This window comes from Synchiropus splendidus, chromosome 11 (assembly GCF_027744825.2).
Source record: "Synchiropus splendidus isolate RoL2022-P1 chromosome 11, RoL_Sspl_1.0, whole genome shotgun sequence".
NCBI lineage: Eukaryota > Metazoa > Chordata > Actinopteri > Syngnathiformes > Callionymidae > Synchiropus > Synchiropus splendidus.
This window is the reverse complement of record NC_071344.1, coordinates 3,735,458-3,752,884: the sequence shown is the minus strand read 5'-3', so window position 1 is coordinate 3,752,884 and position 17,427 is coordinate 3,735,458. Positions and strand designations below refer to the sequence as shown.

Below are 17,427 nucleotides of genomic sequence, written 5' to 3'. Positions count from 1 at the left end.
AAGCGCTCGGCAGAACGAGATTTCAGAACTTTGTGTGAGTTCCTGATGATCACATCACATTTTCATGTTTTTGGCAGCTCCAATGTCGCTGTGTTCACGAGCAGCCAGTGTTTCCAGGCCGGGGACTAGACGCCTTTTTTCACTTAATCATCTAAACAAGGTGAGTAATCTAACTACCACCTTCTACATGTGGGTCATCTTAAACCCAAGAACAATAGCCTGTGATTGTGTGCACCGCCTCGGTTCCAGGGGTTCTTGTCATGGCTGAAGGTAGCACAACTATGGAGGGAAAAAGTGTCGAGTAAATTTTCAGTATCACTTCAGGCTACAATAGTCCTCTTCTTTTTTGGCACTGTGTCATCCAGGTGTGTCCAACAAATCTATGGTTCCATTAGCTGGGAAATGGTTTTGTTTTTCTACAGCATTTTGGGTTAAAAAAAAAAACCATATTGTCGGCAGCACAGATTGTGGCGTAAGTATTCTTGTGTTTCAACTGAAGCCACCAGAGCTCAGCTGAGGAGGATCGTGTTTGGTGAACATAGAGCCACATCACATCGAATCATTGGAGTTGGCTTCGCAAGTACACACAGCTGTGTAATGTTAGCTTTATTGTGCACCAGGGGAACCCCATGAAACTTCGACTGTATACGGGGTGATTGAAAGGCGACCTCATGTTTTTAACATACCCAATATTGGCTCCATTTGTTCCCATAGTCTTTTCGACTCAGCTGGAATAGTGTCGCCTGATTTCACCTGGAACTCTAGTCGAATGGAAGACAAGACTTTTCGTATTCGCCCATCAAGTTCTTCCTCTTGGGTTTGGCGCAGCTGACTTGCTCATTTACCACAAACAAAGAAGTAAGGGAATATTGAAGAGTAGATTTCCATGCCAGATGCGGCTCCTCTGCTTTTTCTCCTGTCTTTGGTGCATGGGTGAATGATATGAATGGGTCATCGCCGTGGTGGGTCAAAGAAACACTCCAAACCAAAGACTTTGGAAGAAGTTGAAAGGCGAATTTCGGATGTTAAATCTTAGTTCCAGGTGAAATCAGTTGAAGCGATTCCGGTGTGACTTGCTTGTGGCGACATCTGGAGCTCATTTTAAAATTAAATCTCATAATGACAGCTTTTCTCTCATTTATATAATAAACATGAATGAAAACATAGTAATATTTGTTGTATTAAAAACAGTGAATAACTATTCAATCACTCTTTGCTTATAAACTCAATAATGAACTCAATGAGTGACTTGTCCTTGTGTGTATCTGGAGTTCTTTCTTGAGTTGAAATGAAAATACAATGCGAGCTCTGTGAGTGGGAGTTGCTGCACTCACACTCTGGCCTGGTAGGAAAATCATGATGACCGAATAGGTTGTTCAGCGACTGAAGCATGTGGTATAATCAAATACAGTCGTTAAAATGATATTCACATCTCAAAATTTTATGATCTCAACTTCCATTCTTTTTCTTCTTTTTTTTTCTAATGGCACTTGATGTGCCATGTAAGTTTAGCTTGCCAACATCAAAATTCCTCTTGAAGTCTGCAGTCAGACGAAGATGTCTGAGATGAGTGTGAGCGCCTGTCTGTCCAACCTTACCACTCCGTCCATCTCCCTGTTGAGTTGGATCTAGTGAACAAGCCGAAGAAACGGCTGGATCTGGATGTTTGGACTTAAATCCAGTGGTTTTACTTTTGGCTGTTATGCTCTGCTCTTATACTCAGCATGATGCTGTAAAATGGAGCATCAATTGTTTTCTCAGATCTTTCTCTCTGAGGAAAGAGGTGACTAGCACGCAGTCATGGAGAAAGTGATGTATCTAGTGTGACAATCTGACCTTCCGTTTCTGTTCAAATGACGAGGGCGGCTGTTAGATAATGTAGCATGACGAGACGAAAATCCTGACACATAGATGAGTCACACACGTGCCACGATAGCAAGCCCACGCCGGGGCATAACCGCAGACACACTCAGATGCTCGCACACTCACAAAGCTGTCTTTGTTGATGACACGCATCTCTTTGGGTGTGTATACACCAGTCTATATACAGTATATATGTGTCATGACTCTGTCAGCGTTAACCCTTCCCCGACTTTCTCACTCATGACTGTGTCATGACGTGTCACCGCTGACCATACTCGGGCTTCCTGCTCATCGTGTGTGCACTTGTTCTGGGACTAGTAATGGCTTTTACGATGGTGCGTGTGGTGTCCGATGGTGTACAGGTGTGTAGCTCGGAGGTAGTAGAAGATCCTCTCATTGATCCGTTAATATGTGGCCTGAGGCGAAGGAGGAGGAAAGAGAGGGGGAATCGTCAAACAAGTGACTAAGTAGAGCAATAGAGGATGATAAAAGAAGAAAACAACAGGGGTGAAGCGTTGAAAAACAGACAGGAGAGTGGAGGGATTAGTGGGGTTTTGTTTGTACCTGAGCATGTAAATCCCTCACTGTCACAGGTCACCACGACGCTCTCAGGAAGAAGAGATGCGTGAGATCCTGTGATGAGAAAGGAAGAGCAGAGAGGGGGAGAAGAATGATGCAGAGGGAAAGATGAAAGGGGAGAGATCGTAAATTTTCACCCGGACACACAAATAAAAAACTCTCTCCTGCCACGCCTCACACGTTCTATTTTTTTTTTTTTCAAAACTGTGAATAAAAGGCGTCCTTTGTTTCCTGACTGCACCGACCCCAAAATCCTCTCCCCTTGTGCCAATCACCCGAAACCATCCCTATAAAACTGAAACCATCCCAGACGACAATTCCACATGGATACTCTTCCCAAATGACAAACAACATCAGACAGCGTACAAAAGCAAGTATTTATTCTCTCTTGAGTTATGACACAATATTTTCACTGAGGAGAAAAATAAATAATCTTTTTTTTTTTAAATAAATATAACAGTCATGTGTCTCATAAGCAATGGACGCATCATCAAAGGCACATTCTCCAATGAGTCTGGAGTTGAGATCAATGAGTGTTGCGGGTTATGGACCAAATGTGGAGTGTCTCGATCGATCCAAGCTATCGCAGGGATTCACAGGCTTCGTTTTAAATATAGACTTGGCAACAGACTTTGATTTATGATTGGGCGTCTGCTTCCTCAGGCCAAGATGAGATGGTGGCTATTAGACATGATCAGGCTGGATCACGTTTTAATGACATCTGTAATGGCGTATGCTGCCGGGCGCTTGTGCGGCTGCCTAGAAAGACTAATTATCATGTGCTCATCGAATCACTCGAGGAACTCTGCATTACAGTGCAGAGATTATTGTTTAAAGTAGAGAGTGAGACGTACCAAAGCATAAATCACCTCAGCAACTAAGTGTTCTATCTGTTTGTTCAGTGTGATTTGGAGTTATTTAGGTTGGCGTCATGTTGGGTCGAGGTAACTCTGGGTTTTAGGGTAAACGTTCGGTGTGGGGTTTACAAGATCTTGCTGTGCTTGAAGACACTACAGCTGAAAACACAGATGCTAGTTGAGGTGTCGAAGTTGTAAGTGGGTGTGACTGTGTTCATGTGTGAATGTGTTCAGCAATGAACTGGCAACCTGTTCTGCTCACGCCTACATGTTGGGATGGGCTGAACCACCCACAACCCTGTTTAAGGTATCAAGCAGAGGACAGTGAATGTATATGTCTGCTATATTTTAACAGCAAAATACATTGAATTATCACATTAAGTTGAAATAAATGTATATATTCGTCTGCATCCTTTGTTAGTTGCTACAGAATAGTTATAATTTAAAACTAAATGAAAGTCAGATTCAACATTCAAAAGTCAGTTTTTGGAGTAATTCATAGTCATACATTTGAAGATTCTCTTTTATTTCAGCATGAGAACAGTGCTTAATTATTGCTAGTTTGATAATTAATGTCAACGTATTTCCAAACTTTTCATCCTCAAAGAGATATTCTGAATTCCACAGATAAATCAGATTAAGTATTTAGTCTAATCCAGCGGTGCCCAATTGGTAAGATGACAGTCTGTGAGTCGAACACCAAAGGTAGGTGATGGTAGATCTTAAAAGTTCAACATAGGCCTTGTATCCAACATAATTTTGGTTTTTGCAACTTGAGATAGCAGCTTGTTACATGTACCTGCCTAATGTTGTTAGCTATGAACTCTGCAACTGTTTAATGTAAATCCTCAAACTGTGACAAACGAAATTGCCAGGAAAAAAGTGGACAACAAAAACTAGATTGTTCAGTGGAAAAACAAATTGATTTTGGAGCTGTAATGCTAGAACACTCACCTTTGGGAAGAAACATATTTCGTTGCTAAACCAGGACACAAAATCCATTCACCTTTTCAGAGAACTATAAAGAAACAATTTTGTTGGCAACTTTTAACCATCAAAGCACTTCACTCTGGTCCAGTTGGGTGAGAAGGTGAACGTACTGTAATGACACAACCTCACAAAGGACCAGTGTGTCCTTCCTTGCAGACAAAGTCCTGTTGTAGATTTACAGTAACTGACTGGCAGACTCAGCATTACTCAGCATTTACGCCGCTGACCGTTTTTACCAGGTCACATCCACTGAGTCATTCATCCTCCCTTGTCTCCCCGTCTGAGCCATCTCCTCATGCTCTGACTCCTTTTGTCCCCGTCTCATCCAGCTTGCTTCTCTCTCGTCCAGAAAGTGAATATTTGCTGAATCACACATTTTGGGCCGCTGATTCAGTTTTTACTGAATGGAAGTTCTGTCTCAGCTGCTGCTCATCCTGTCACTTGGTTGTGTGTTGTGTGTGCATGTCTGCGTTTGTGTGTGTCCCACCACCTACAGTGGTATTTCTGTTGATCTATGAGCCGTGAAGTCCAGTAATTCAGCCCAGTCTCACTGAGCCTCCCTCAATGAGCTGCTATGTGCATTAGTGGAGTGACAGCTCTGGAAACTTGTTGACTTAGTGTGTGTTTGCGTTGACCTGCCAAATAATCATTCATGCACTTGTTGCAGGGGGATCCGAATGAACATTTTGTGTGCTTTCCTCTAAGTGTCTGTGCAAAAAGAAACAGTATATCTTTGCTCTCAAGGATCTCAACCCCTCAGTCTCTTCTTGAGTCGGTTAAAGTCTTTCGCTGACCTCCACAGCCAGCTCTGAAGTTCCCGCAATATCCAAAAGCCCTCCACCTTCCTGGCGAAGTCATTCATGGACGGGCGCACGGATAGTAGCAAAGTGGAGGAGGTGGAGGTGAGGAGTGGAGGGGTGAGGATGGGTGGGCTTCTCTGTAAGGACAAAGGCTTCGGAAAGAGGTCATGATCTTCACCTGCTCCAAACTGGTAGAGGAGGGAGAGAGTGGAGAGAGGAGGGGGGAGTGTGGGTGCGAGGAGGGAGCGGGGAGGTCGCCGATGAACAAATGAGGAGGTGCTTTTAAAGTCTCCTTGAGTTTCTCCGACTAAAAAGCCTCCCTGGAGGACGAAGCCGTCCTCCTTTCTCAGCGTGTCGGGGTGAAGGTGGTGAAGGTTGTAGCTGAACTGGGGCGTGTCCAAACTGCTGGGTTGAGAAACCCCTGATTTTCTGTCCCCATCGTCGGATTGTTTGATACTCAGCAACCTCCTTCTACTCCCCCATAGCTCTGTTTCTCCCAGCTCAACTTGCTCTTCTTCACTGGAGGCCCATTTCCTAACTTCCGGCACGGCTCTTCTCCCTCTGCCCCCTCGCCCTTTCTCCCTCGATCCTCCACTCCTTCCGACAGCTGTGACGGCCTCTGCGCGTCTCCCTGATTTCCCTCTTCTTCTCTCCGCCAGGTCGCGATCCGTCTCCCCGCTGGCCGCCCTTGTGCCTCCTCGTCTTTGGTTGTTACGCTCCGCCTTGGTTCTGGATCTGTACAGGCTCTGGCTCATTATCGGCGCCGGCCTGTCACCGACCTGGAGCTCACCGGATTTCCCCTCGCCTCCCAGAGCAGATGAAGGAGGAAGAGTGTAGCCCAGCGTGGTCATCAGCGCCGATATGGAACCCAGCAGCCCGTCCAGGCCCGTGCAGAAGTGCAGCAGTGACGTCTTCAGGGACGGGCAGAGAGTGGACCGAGCCAGATCCCTGACAGCTGCCAGCAGGACCGAGTAAGCCTTCTGGTTCTGAGCCAGCCGGGCTTGGTTTTCTAGTCCATGCCACAGCTCCAGGCGCGTGGCAGCACTGGGCAGGGACAGAGCGGTGCTGTTGGGCCGAGGCGGAGAAAAGTCCTTATCGTTGAATGGAGGTCCTAAGTAGCTGAGCTGTAGAAGAAGAGGTCAAAGTGTGAGGTCAAAAATGGGCATCAGACATTAGAGATTCATGTTTCACTCTGAAGGAACTTTTACTACCTGTCATCTTTTGAAATTCAATGGTTTAAGGATTTAGATTGTTCTCTAGTCTTTGCAAGTTGAGGCTTTCAGGATGCAAACTTGAAAATTACATTCAAATAACAATACTTATTTGTAGCAAAATCTGTAAAACTGCAGTGTGATTTTCTTATGATCATAATTTTGCATCAACAATACGAGAATGGTTTTGTATATTTTCACCTGATGCAGATGTTTTCGGTCCATTCAAGGGCCATTTTCAGAGTCTATATATCTGATTCACATGAATGATGCGTCATCACTGAACGTAGGGTTTCGCTCTCTTGACCTACAACCCTCACCATAATGGGCTCCCATGTGAAAAGACCTATGTGAATGGGTCTTATGTACCACGATACCAGCCCATTTTTTGCACTGATAACAGCTGCATCTGTGATATTTGGAGTCAGAACTTTTGTTGTTTTTCATTTGTATTTTAGGTTCTTGTGAGTTCATAGCGTTGGTCTGATCTTCTGGTGCTTGCATGGGCTTCCTCCAGGCACTATGGTTTCCCAATACATACAGAGTGTAACTGATGACTGTAAATTGGCCTCATGTGTGAGCGGCCATTTTAAAATTCACTCGATGAATCTTCACGACAGCATGATGTTTTGGTCTCTGCCTTTTGTGTTTCTATCTTCTATAGTCTTACAATCTTCACTGATTCTCAACCCTGACAGAGCAAGCAGCTCTTGGACAAATTCAACATCCAGACTCACATAAACATCTTTGATTTCCTTCAGCTGGTACTCCAGGTACTTGGTCAGTTCGTACGTGCTCTCGATCGAGCTCCTCTCACTGGCCAGGGTGTGCGTGGAGTCCAGGGCCGTCGCCATGGCAACCGCCAACAGCAGGATCCAGTGGTTCAGATGCACTGTGGGGTCGACACACGCCCATTAAAAACTCACCCAGATGGTTGTCCGCTGACACCCGCTCCCGGAGTGTCTGTTTGCAGTCATAACAACGGAGTGAAATTTATCTCGCTCGCTATTTTCTCAGACGGTTTACGATTATTTGTCTTAGAAAAGGCATTTAAATGAATTTGAAGTTATTAAACCGGACCTCTTGGGAGCAATTTTCCCTGCCGCACCATCACAATGTTTATAAGAAATTTTACAATAATCTGGTTTATTTCTTGTCTCTATGACGATGGCCTCGTCTGTTTACATGCGACCAGGTCGGAGTCGTGCAACGCTGCCAGCGAACCTTTTTCCCTTTCCGACCCAATTGTAGCTGTTTTAATAGAATCTCATCTAAGATCTTTTGACAGTTTGACAAATGGCTCCTGAGCTCAGGCGAGCGTCCGTCGCACACATTTCAAAGAGGACCCCACCTCGGCAAAACGTGATAAATCAAATGCGAAAACACACAACGTTCCGAACAATCACAACAATAATGTGTTTGTCTCTGTTGTATGTTTTCGGAGGAGGTCCTGCTTGATTTTGGAAGTGTTTGTATAGGTGTTTTATGTTACTGTGCAAGTGTTTGTGAGAATGTTTGAACTCGTAATTATGTACGCGGATTAGATTCACATTTCCGAGACTGTTTATAAGACGTGTGTGAGTGTGCTGGTGGTGGTGGTGGGGTCTCTGTTTGTGAAAAGGAGGGAGGGGGTTGGAAACCTTTTAGTGTTTCTGTCTCTGGTTTCAAACAGAGAAAATTGGAGCTGAAAGGTCTTTTTCAACATTCAAGAACGACATGTCCGTCCGCGCAGCTCGCAGGCTGTCTCCTAACTTGCTGTCAACACTTCCTCAGCCGAGCGCGACACTCATTTCTGTTTGTCATCTCTGCTCTTCATCATTCCGCTTCGTCCTGTTTGTGCTCTTCCATCATGTCGCCGAACCGCAGGTCTGTGATTCTGGCTCCCAACATGCTGCTGTTCAACAGGTGTAAAATATGTAAGTGACACCGTCAGCTTTCTCTCCTGAGCTCCCTTTGTCTTTCCTCCACTCTTAAAGTGTCTTGCAAATCAATCCCAAACTGGTCCAACATCACCTCCCTTCTCTCCGTTATCTCCTTTCAGCCTCGGGTCAAAATAACAGCAGCCAATTAACCCCGATTAGCTCTCTCACTCCCACACGACTCCCCTTTTCGTCTCTGTTTCATCTCCCGACAGAGCAGGATTAAATAGAAGGAATAACATTTATCCACAACACATTCATGGCTGCCCCTCTGAAAAAAACTCCTTCGGATAACTGACTTGGAAGGTTGTTGTTGTATTCTTTCTCCACACTCTGGGAACCAGGTTTCACACTGAAATCTTCATCTGCATCAAATTTGTCACAGAAGAATCTCAAAGTGTTGCCGGAGAGCCAAGTCTTGATCCGTGCTTAAAAACATCAAACACAGGGTTCTGACAATCACTATAGGATTAATAACAATATTAAGAAGATTCCACTATTTGAGGTCAGTTCACATGTTTGATAGTAAAGGTCAACACTCATGATAAACCTATTTTATCACAGATTGAACTACACCTACATTGTGACTTAAACAGCAAAGCCTTGATCAGGTCTTGTGTAATTTTGCAACGATCAGCTATGGTTATGAAACAAATGACTGGGAGAAGAGCCAGCATTTGTGATAACTGAAGGCAGCTGGGCTGACCCAAGTCAGTGTCCAGCTTAGGCATGTTAACCTGGTGTTCCTGGCTCATTTCTTAGCATCAAGATCTTTCATTATAACTCCAACAGAGATTGGGATCCAGCCATATGACACTCACGTAATGTGTTATGAATCATATCTCCTCAAACAACAATGCTGCATGTCTCCGTTTTCTGATTATTTGCTCGACATTTGATAAGTTATGGCTCCTTTCTTGGTTGTCAGTCTGCATTTCCCATCTGAGAAACCTGTCCATTGCCTCCAGCTTGCTCACACCTGTCTTCTTCTTCAGTGCATTTCCCTCACGCTGCTTGTCCTCTCCACCTTCGGTTTCCTGGCCTCTCCAGTCTTCATCTCTCCACTCCACTTGCCCAAAGCATCTCAACATGAGGTTTATTATACTCATTCCTAACCATGCCCTTCCTAGTCACTTCCAATAAGAAGATAGGCACCTCCCATGCCATCCTGTCTGCACTCTTTTCTTCGCCTCCCAGGATCTCCATCAGGCTGTAGTCATCCACACATCTACCCACTCCATCTTCACTCCTCCATTCATCCACACACGTATTCCATCTTTCTTCTACCAACTTTTATTCCTCTTCTCTCTGGCTTCTCCTCCACCCATTCCTTAACCTGCCTACAAATGTCTCATGATAGAAAGAGTATCCCACCTACCACCACAAGGAACCACATGTTCCCTACCTTGGTAATTCCCTGGAAAGTAAGTAGTTTACAACTTTATCTAAGATCAAATAGATGCCTTTGTCACAGAGTTACCAATTTTATTTTATCAGGTTTGTGTAATTTCAATGCAAGTCTTCCTAGTTTTTGGATTGTTTTTTAACAAGTTTATATTCAACTACACACACAGTTTTTTTTATTCTTTTGATGCCAAGCCACTCCTAGACTATTTGCTTTTGTTTAGGCACAATTGCTCACAGGTTTGTTTGTTTAGTTAATAAGTACATAAAAAACTAGATTTGAGTTATTAGATATTTAGATAAAACATACAGTTGGCTTACCCTGTTTCATTCTGATCATTAAATCCAGCAAGCCGGAGAGAATTCGCAGCGCAAAGGTAATGGGTGAATGATTTACTAGAACCGAAGGAATCTCAATTCCAATCCAAGTGTTGTGACGCGAAGCTTCCACACCGGTGATGCTTCCATCCGACGTACACCTGATCTCTCTTGACAGCACCTGTTGAGTCTGAGCTGTCGACCACATCAAAACACCTTCCCAGACTAATTTTCCAAAACTCCAAGCCAACTCCCACACACACCTTGAAATTAGTGGGACAACCCGCGGCAGCCTCACCTCCTCATCACCTGTCAACCACAAATGAAGCTGATTAAGCAGCTTGTTTGTCGTCTTGAACATCCTCCATTAAAACACTTCAACCCCACTTTACGGCTTCTGGTGACTCAACCCAAATTGTTCTCTTCGTCCGCAGGCTTGCTTGGATTGAGATCGACTCGAGCACGGGGGACGAACCCACAGAAATATTGTTGTTATATAATGTTACGTTGGGTAACGACCGTCGGCATGCGGGCTGACTTCAAGGCGACGCCTGCAGGCAGCGTGGATGTACCTGGCAGAGCAAGCCGTCGCCGCCGGGCAGGGCTGAAACCAGAACGTTCTCCCTGGGAGGATTACGTTACAGCATCACAGGGGTTCCTACCGCGTCCGACCATGACCCGAGTCTATGTGTACGACTTTATACACACACACAGGAGCGCCATTATTCATCGCAGACAATATTTTTTCCATCAGACCTATCTGACATTTTGCTGTCTGGCTGCCATCTGTTAAACACAAGTGTAAGTTTTGGGCGCCAGAGATTCTTGGATCCAAATAGGTCAAAACTAAACAATGAGGAGGGTCCAGGTTTAGAGTTGAGATCTGGGTCACAAGGTGGATTCTTAGATCCATTTTTCTTCATGTTAACCGCAAGAGAGATCCGATACGAACTTCTGTTTAAATGAGTGACGGCAATAAATTGAGATTTTTCAGGGAGGAAATAATCGTCGAATTTGATCTAGGGAAGGAGCATTTGTGCCAAAATGTCTGTTCACGCTTCACCTGAGAGGAATAGCTAGCAGTTAAACAATGTCAAGTCTGAGGCGTGAATGACATCTTGATCGTTTACAGTTTCATTAAAAAGTATTTTCAGGAAACCTACAGAGATGTGATCAAGAGTCAAACATTCTTTGGCAGCGAATCAGAAATGTTATTTGTAATTATATGTTCAATTTGATCACTGATGGATGCGAGCGTTCAGGGTCTTGGACAGACGCTCACATGCACTTTAATCTGAAATGGAACTTTTAAAATGAACGGCAAAATCAGCATGCACATTGAGTCCAACGTGAAAGGACGGGTGATTCACCGCCAATCTGATGGTCAGATGATTCACTGTTATGTCTACATGACAAACCTACGCCTCCGCAAAAACACTGCATCGGTAAACATGGCAACAAGCTGCCACCAATGACCCTGTGTTTATTATAAGTTCAAAGACAAAGATTTGTTCCAAACCTTTTTCAGCTTTTCTTGAACGTAGCCATTAGCACTACGATGCTATCTGGCTATCGTGTTAGCATCAGGTCTTAACCTTTATCCATTCCTTTTCCCATCAAATGAACCACATGTGGGGCCTTATATGCAGGGAACAAATGGGTGTTTTCTGTTTAGTTACCATCAGACAGGCCCTTCCCCTTCTAAGAAAGAAGGTCTTGAGGTGTTCATGACCCCTTTTCCAGACACTACCTATACCGATGGTCCCATTGCGTGTACCCTCTGCGCTACACGGGGAAGGCATTGGCACCATTCAGGCAGGGAAGCTACTTGGAAATGGGAAGAAGGGAAATGGAAATATGTAAAACCAACATAGGCTTGTTGTTTTCAAAAGGCTGGGGACTAGGTCAAACTAGACAACAGACCTTTATATTTTAAATCATATATAAAAACGCACTAAGAGCTAGGCTGTTAAATGTACAGGAGCTAGTTTCTGTGCAAGATTTATGTACAGAACAAGGAGATTTTTAAGGCTGTTGACATAAAGGTCCAGTACGTTGTGCGTCGAGGACATTGTGTCTTGGCTTCCCAGATGTATGCGAGCTGGAACAGGAAGTCCCTTCCAGAGCAGTGAGGACGGTCGCAGGTGAAACAAGAACTAGCAGTCGACGGTTTGAGAGCGGGGGTCAGTGTTGTGTGTCTGCCTACAGTTAAGACCAGATTTACAAGGAGTCTGTACTCAATCAAAAGTGCATTCTTTCGCTAACTTCTCGCACAAATGAGCAAACACAACGAACGCACACACTCACATACACGTGCACATTATCTCGAATAATTCCATATCAACAAACTATTGAGTATTTACACATGAGCACACATCCATTCTTGTAACACCACACGCTGTTCCCATCTTCAACTCTTTCTTTTCTCTGGATGCTCTTGATCCTTGATTTTGAATAGATCCCTTTGGCAGTGGACACTCACACACTCTGCCAAACACCATCAATGAACCAAAAACAAACGCAATAGGAAACATTTTTTTCTTGCAATAAAATTCAAGCCTAAGCTGAGAAACCATTTGCGGATGGTCGTAAACTCCGTCTGTTGTTTAGTTCCCGCCGTTATCCTGCCGTCTGTCCCTTCCTTCACCTCCTGTGTGCGTGTTCAGCTTCTTTAAAAGTTCCACCCGCCCCAATCATCTATGGCCATGTTTGGTTTTCATTTCAGTGGCTGTCTCTGTCTCGCTCATCAAACCAGCATCTTAAACTCTCTTTCCTTTCCTCTTAATTACCCCCACCCTCCTTTCCTTTCACTAATTGGCAGCACTCCTCCATCCTTCATTCCCTACTTCCGTCTTTTCAGACCTTTTTAATTTATCCCATAACCTCCTGCGCCCCCCGCCCTACCCCGACCCCCGCACACTTTTCATGTTCGAACATATAAAATAAATATTTCCTCATAATTAAATGCATCTTTCTACTGAAAGGAATTTTCCATTTATGAGTATTTCCCTTTCTAGACATGACAAAGTGTTGATTTATATTTTCTATATGAAGAGAATTTGGTTGTCCCTAAATGTCTCAAACTAACGCAAAGAGACAGAAAACAAAAGCAGTACTCTTGATGTGGCTGCGTTGAATGTTTACTGGTACCTCATGACTCAGATTCATACATATTTTATATTTGTCTAACAATATTTCCTTTTTGGCCAACTTTTTTTCCCCTTAAGTTAGGGCCATTTTATGAAGAGTTATGATAACTTCATTATTACTCACAAGCTTTATTTATTTGTAAGTATTTCAGGTTAATATTGCAGTTAACTGAGCTCATATTTTGAACAAGAGGTATAACAAGCTGATCCAAATCAAGTTTACCAACAATAGTGGTTATTTCATGATATTATTACATAATGTTAATTTCAAACAATTGTATTACACATTTTAAATAATAAAATTGTATTTTGTTACGGTCTTGACAGTTTAAATTTTAATGTTAATATGAGTTGTCTCTGTGTTTTATTATAAATTAGCGAGAGTTTAAATTCACCAAGCTAAATCAATACAACGCTACTTTGATTTAAAAACATTTTCTTTAATTACATTTTAAGATGTTTTTGATCCACTCTCTGTAGCATAAAGACAGAGGGGATATATGGGGGGATTTAAAGAGAAGAGGAAGAGGAAAGGAGGGAGTTGATGGAGGGAGAGTTTTGTGAGGCGAGGGGCCATGTTAATTTGGGAAAAATGTAAACAGCATGTGTAACTGTTCAAAGCGTGACCGACTCATTTTATATCAGTCCCCCCTGCTCACTCTCTTCCCCTCTGGGTGCTACTCACTTCTGTCAATCGAGGATCTGCACCACATTAACCCCTCTGCAACCGGCTTGTTTCTTGCTCTGCCGAATATAAAATAATTGAACAGGACTCTTCAAAAGGAGATCTGGGTAACGCCATTTTCCTCTTTCGCCATGTCATAAAACCATTTGGATGGTTTGAGAAAATCGACTTGAATTCATCAGATTTTTTAAAAGTTCTTTCAGTGATCTTTTTTTTGTCGCTATTATTAATGTTTTTGCCATTTTCTTTTAAATCTTTAATTTATTTCTTGTTTTGAATTACATACTTACTATTCAAAACTGAAATGGACACAATATTTTTGGTCATCTTCAACAAGACAAGATCTGGCTGAAATTAATTAAACAACTTCAGAAAATGTAAGAAATCTGTCAAGATGATTTACATGTATGAAAGTTTGCTCTGCTCTTGTTTGGCATCTCATCCGCACTTCTGCGAAAACATCACAATTCCATGACTTTGTGATCCCAAGTGAAAGTTTGAAAAAAAAAAAAAAACATCCTGGATCAAAATAGTTTCATTGTTATCAATAGAGTACATATTATGTCAAGCAACCGGCTGCTTTTGTGGAGATGTTTTGGCTGTTTGAATAAAAACCTGAGGATCAGAGCATTTAAAGTTTGAGGTGTCATGGTCAGCGGGAGGACACTTAGTACCCCGAGGAAAGAAACTCTGACTTGAAAAAGGTCAAAAACTCAATCCAGCCAGTGGGACTTGGAATGGAGGAATTGGATGTCCTTGTAAAAACAAGCCTGAGATGTGAAGGAAAATGATTTAATTAAAAACGATGATAAATATACAGAAACTCTCCTGATCTAATCTCAACCCGTCTCAGTTTCATTGTTTATTCTATTGAATCTTAATCCAGGTTATTTCTATCTTGAAGGTACAAAAACAAGATGAACATTATGAATAAAAATGTAACAGTGAAGTAATTTGAACATCAGTTAAATGACTTAACCAAATTGAATCAAAGGAAAAAAGAAGGGCCTTAAATTATTTAAACAGTTTAAATTCTACTTTTTGTGATTTAAAACTAATGTGTTAATAAAAACAAACGTTAATTTAATTCAAAATCTAGATTGATGTTGACCAAATTCGTGAGGGATATTGTATAACTGAACCATCATGGTAGCATAGTTAGCATGGTGATGCTAACTCTGCTATTTATCATTGTTGTGTAGTGAGGCATTCACACTAGAGTTGACCTCACATTCATGAGTACTTCTGGTTTCTAAATTACCTTGAAAATGTAATGAATAATAGACATAAAGCTTTGATCATTCGAAAAATTACACTGCTCACAAAGATTTCTGATATTCAATGTGTTTTTGTAAATTATCAATGATCGTAATTACTGATTTGGGTTAATAATAACTTTTAGAAAATTAAAAAGTAAGAGTACACACACATTTAAGAAACTTTTATCATTCCCGCTTTAGCGGCTAATGCGAACCCTGATTTACAGTTACTTCAGAGGAGGAGCTTTACGTTTAAATATTAAATAGCAGGTCTTGAATAAAAACAATGAATTGTCAACTAACTATTCAAGAATAAGATCAGATTTAAAATGTCAGTGTCCTCTTCGCTTCTCGAGAAACTGCGGCGCTCCTTTCTGGCTTTTACTTCCATGGCCTGATGTCTAATGTAAATGTGGAATTGTGTTCGCTTTCCCTCCGGCTACACACATAGTTTATGTGTGGCCAACATAAATATGGAATTCTGTTGTTTGTCTCCACTGGATGAAAGTTATCTGCTAAAACAGTTTTCTTATGTGGTTTATCCGTCGGTTTTTAATCATCAATGCAAAGTCCCTTCTTTTCTCGATAAACACGAATCTTCTTTCAATTGTTTAGTGATTTGTTAAAGCCATTTTATTATGTTTTTAGGAGAAAAACAAAAAATGTCCTGAAGTTTTACTCCTCGCTCTGTTGTCGACGTGCATGTGTGTGAGTGTGTGTAACTAAAGTGAATCATGTACATTCTCATATCGGTGACAGCTAACTAGACAGGAGTTTAAGCTCCCCCCGACCTCTGACCTACCCCCATCATTTACTGTAAGACCCCCAGATTTTCTTTCAACTCCATTCTTTCTCACACTCTCCCTCTTTTAGTGTTCTTCAAAATGTCAAATTTCAATCCTGACGTCCACGTTCAGTTACAATAATGATAAAAATGATAAACGTCAATAAAAATATTAACAGATGGACAATTTTTACAACTTCTTAAGAAATGAAAAATAAAACAAAAGGCAGAGTTTTGGTCACACTATAGAAAGACAATTGGTATTTTCCCAGTTCCATGCCAACAGTTATGTTTAAAATGGTCAATAATCAGTGTGCAACTAAATCAATTTCTATTCTATTCATCTATTTCAATTTCTGCAACATAGCTTGACAAGGCAACTCGTGGAAGGGAGCCAGATCAATTCCTCGCCTCAGTTGGGCTTTTCGTTGGACATAAAGCAAGAAATTAAAGCAAGATTGTTTTCAGCACTGTTAAATCTGGCAGCTAAACTGATGCTTCCCAAATAAGATGAACTGTATCAAAATGGAACATATCCATTTTAATATATATATATATATATATATATATATATATATATATATATATATATATATATATATATATATATATATATATATATATATATATATACATATATATATATATATATATATATATATATATATATATAGATATAGATATATATAGATATAGATATAGATAGATAGATAGATAGATAGATAGATAGATAGATGGATATTTGTTTCTTACTTTCCTGTATTACGAAAGTTAATGTGCAGTTACTCTGTTTAAAAGTGAATTTATGCAGTTGCTATACTGTACAAATAAATCATCTAAAATCAATTTAATTTTATTGTCGTTCTAAAACTGAATATTCAATATTATTATAGATTAAAAAGAAAAAAAAATACACTGTCGAAAATCCAAATTTGATTAAAATGTATTGCCAGGTTTTAAACTACCTCACGTTATTAAAACCATTGCTCCTTAATCTCCTGTTTCGATCTTGGAAATTAAAAACAAAATACAAAAAAGACACTCACCGCGATGCAACTTTTTCATGGTCTCCTAATTTTCCTCCTCTCAAAAAATGTCAGCGAGTCCTCCCAGTCAAACGTGTTTCACCAAAAGTGAGTTACCCTTGTTTGAAAAAGCCGTATTCCGTTCAGCAAGACTTGGTGATGGAGTGCGAGGCTGCAGGTGAGGAAGATGAACCCTACTGTGCGGCTGACTTGTGTGGTCTGTGACAGACGGGATGAGGGCGAACCTTTATGTACCTCCTTCTCTCCTCCTCTCCTTCTTCTCCTTTCCTCCCTCTTTCCCATCCCTGACTCTCCTTCTTTTGTCCTCCTCCTCTTCGGCGCTGATTCACCAGGTTGACGCATCCGAGCTCGGCCCGAACCCTCCAAACTTGTCAGAACTCATTTATATCACCGTCCTCCCCTCATCTTCCCGAACCCGGCCGGACTCCGCCACTTTGATCTCGAAGCTGCTTCCCTTGAACAGCAGGACCGCCGCAGGCCAGCAGGTTCTGACCCACATGAGTTACTCATCCACAGCTCGGTTCCACACAAGTTTTTTTTTTTTTACATTTGACTGCGGACGC

General features: G+C 41.9%; 1 protein-coding gene across 1 annotated transcript; it reads right to left on the bottom strand.

Moving 5' to 3' along the window:
- Positions 1–2,857: 2,857 nt before the first annotated feature.
- On the bottom strand, positions 2,858–17,066 carry clcf1 (cardiotrophin-like cytokine factor 1). The gene is made up of 3 exons (XM_053879991.1): positions 16,865–17,066; positions 7,038–7,192; positions 2,858–6,213 (listed from the first exon to the last, which is right to left on the bottom strand). Exons 1-3 carry the CDS (start codon positions 16,881–16,883, stop codon positions 5,038–5,040), a joined length of 1,350 nt encoding a protein of 449 aa, XP_053735966.1. The 5' UTR covers positions 16,884–17,066; the 3' UTR covers positions 2,858–5,037.
- Between the last annotated feature and the right edge of the window lie 361 nt (positions 17,067–17,427).

What these genes read in the sequence shown, in the direction of transcription:
- clcf1 (XM_053879991.1), bottom strand. An exon ending in AGGAAATCAAAGATGTTTAT is followed by an intron (nt 6,214 to 7,037) that starts GTGAGTCTGGAT and finishes CTTCTTCTACAG; the next exon opens with CTCAGCTACTTAGGACCTCC.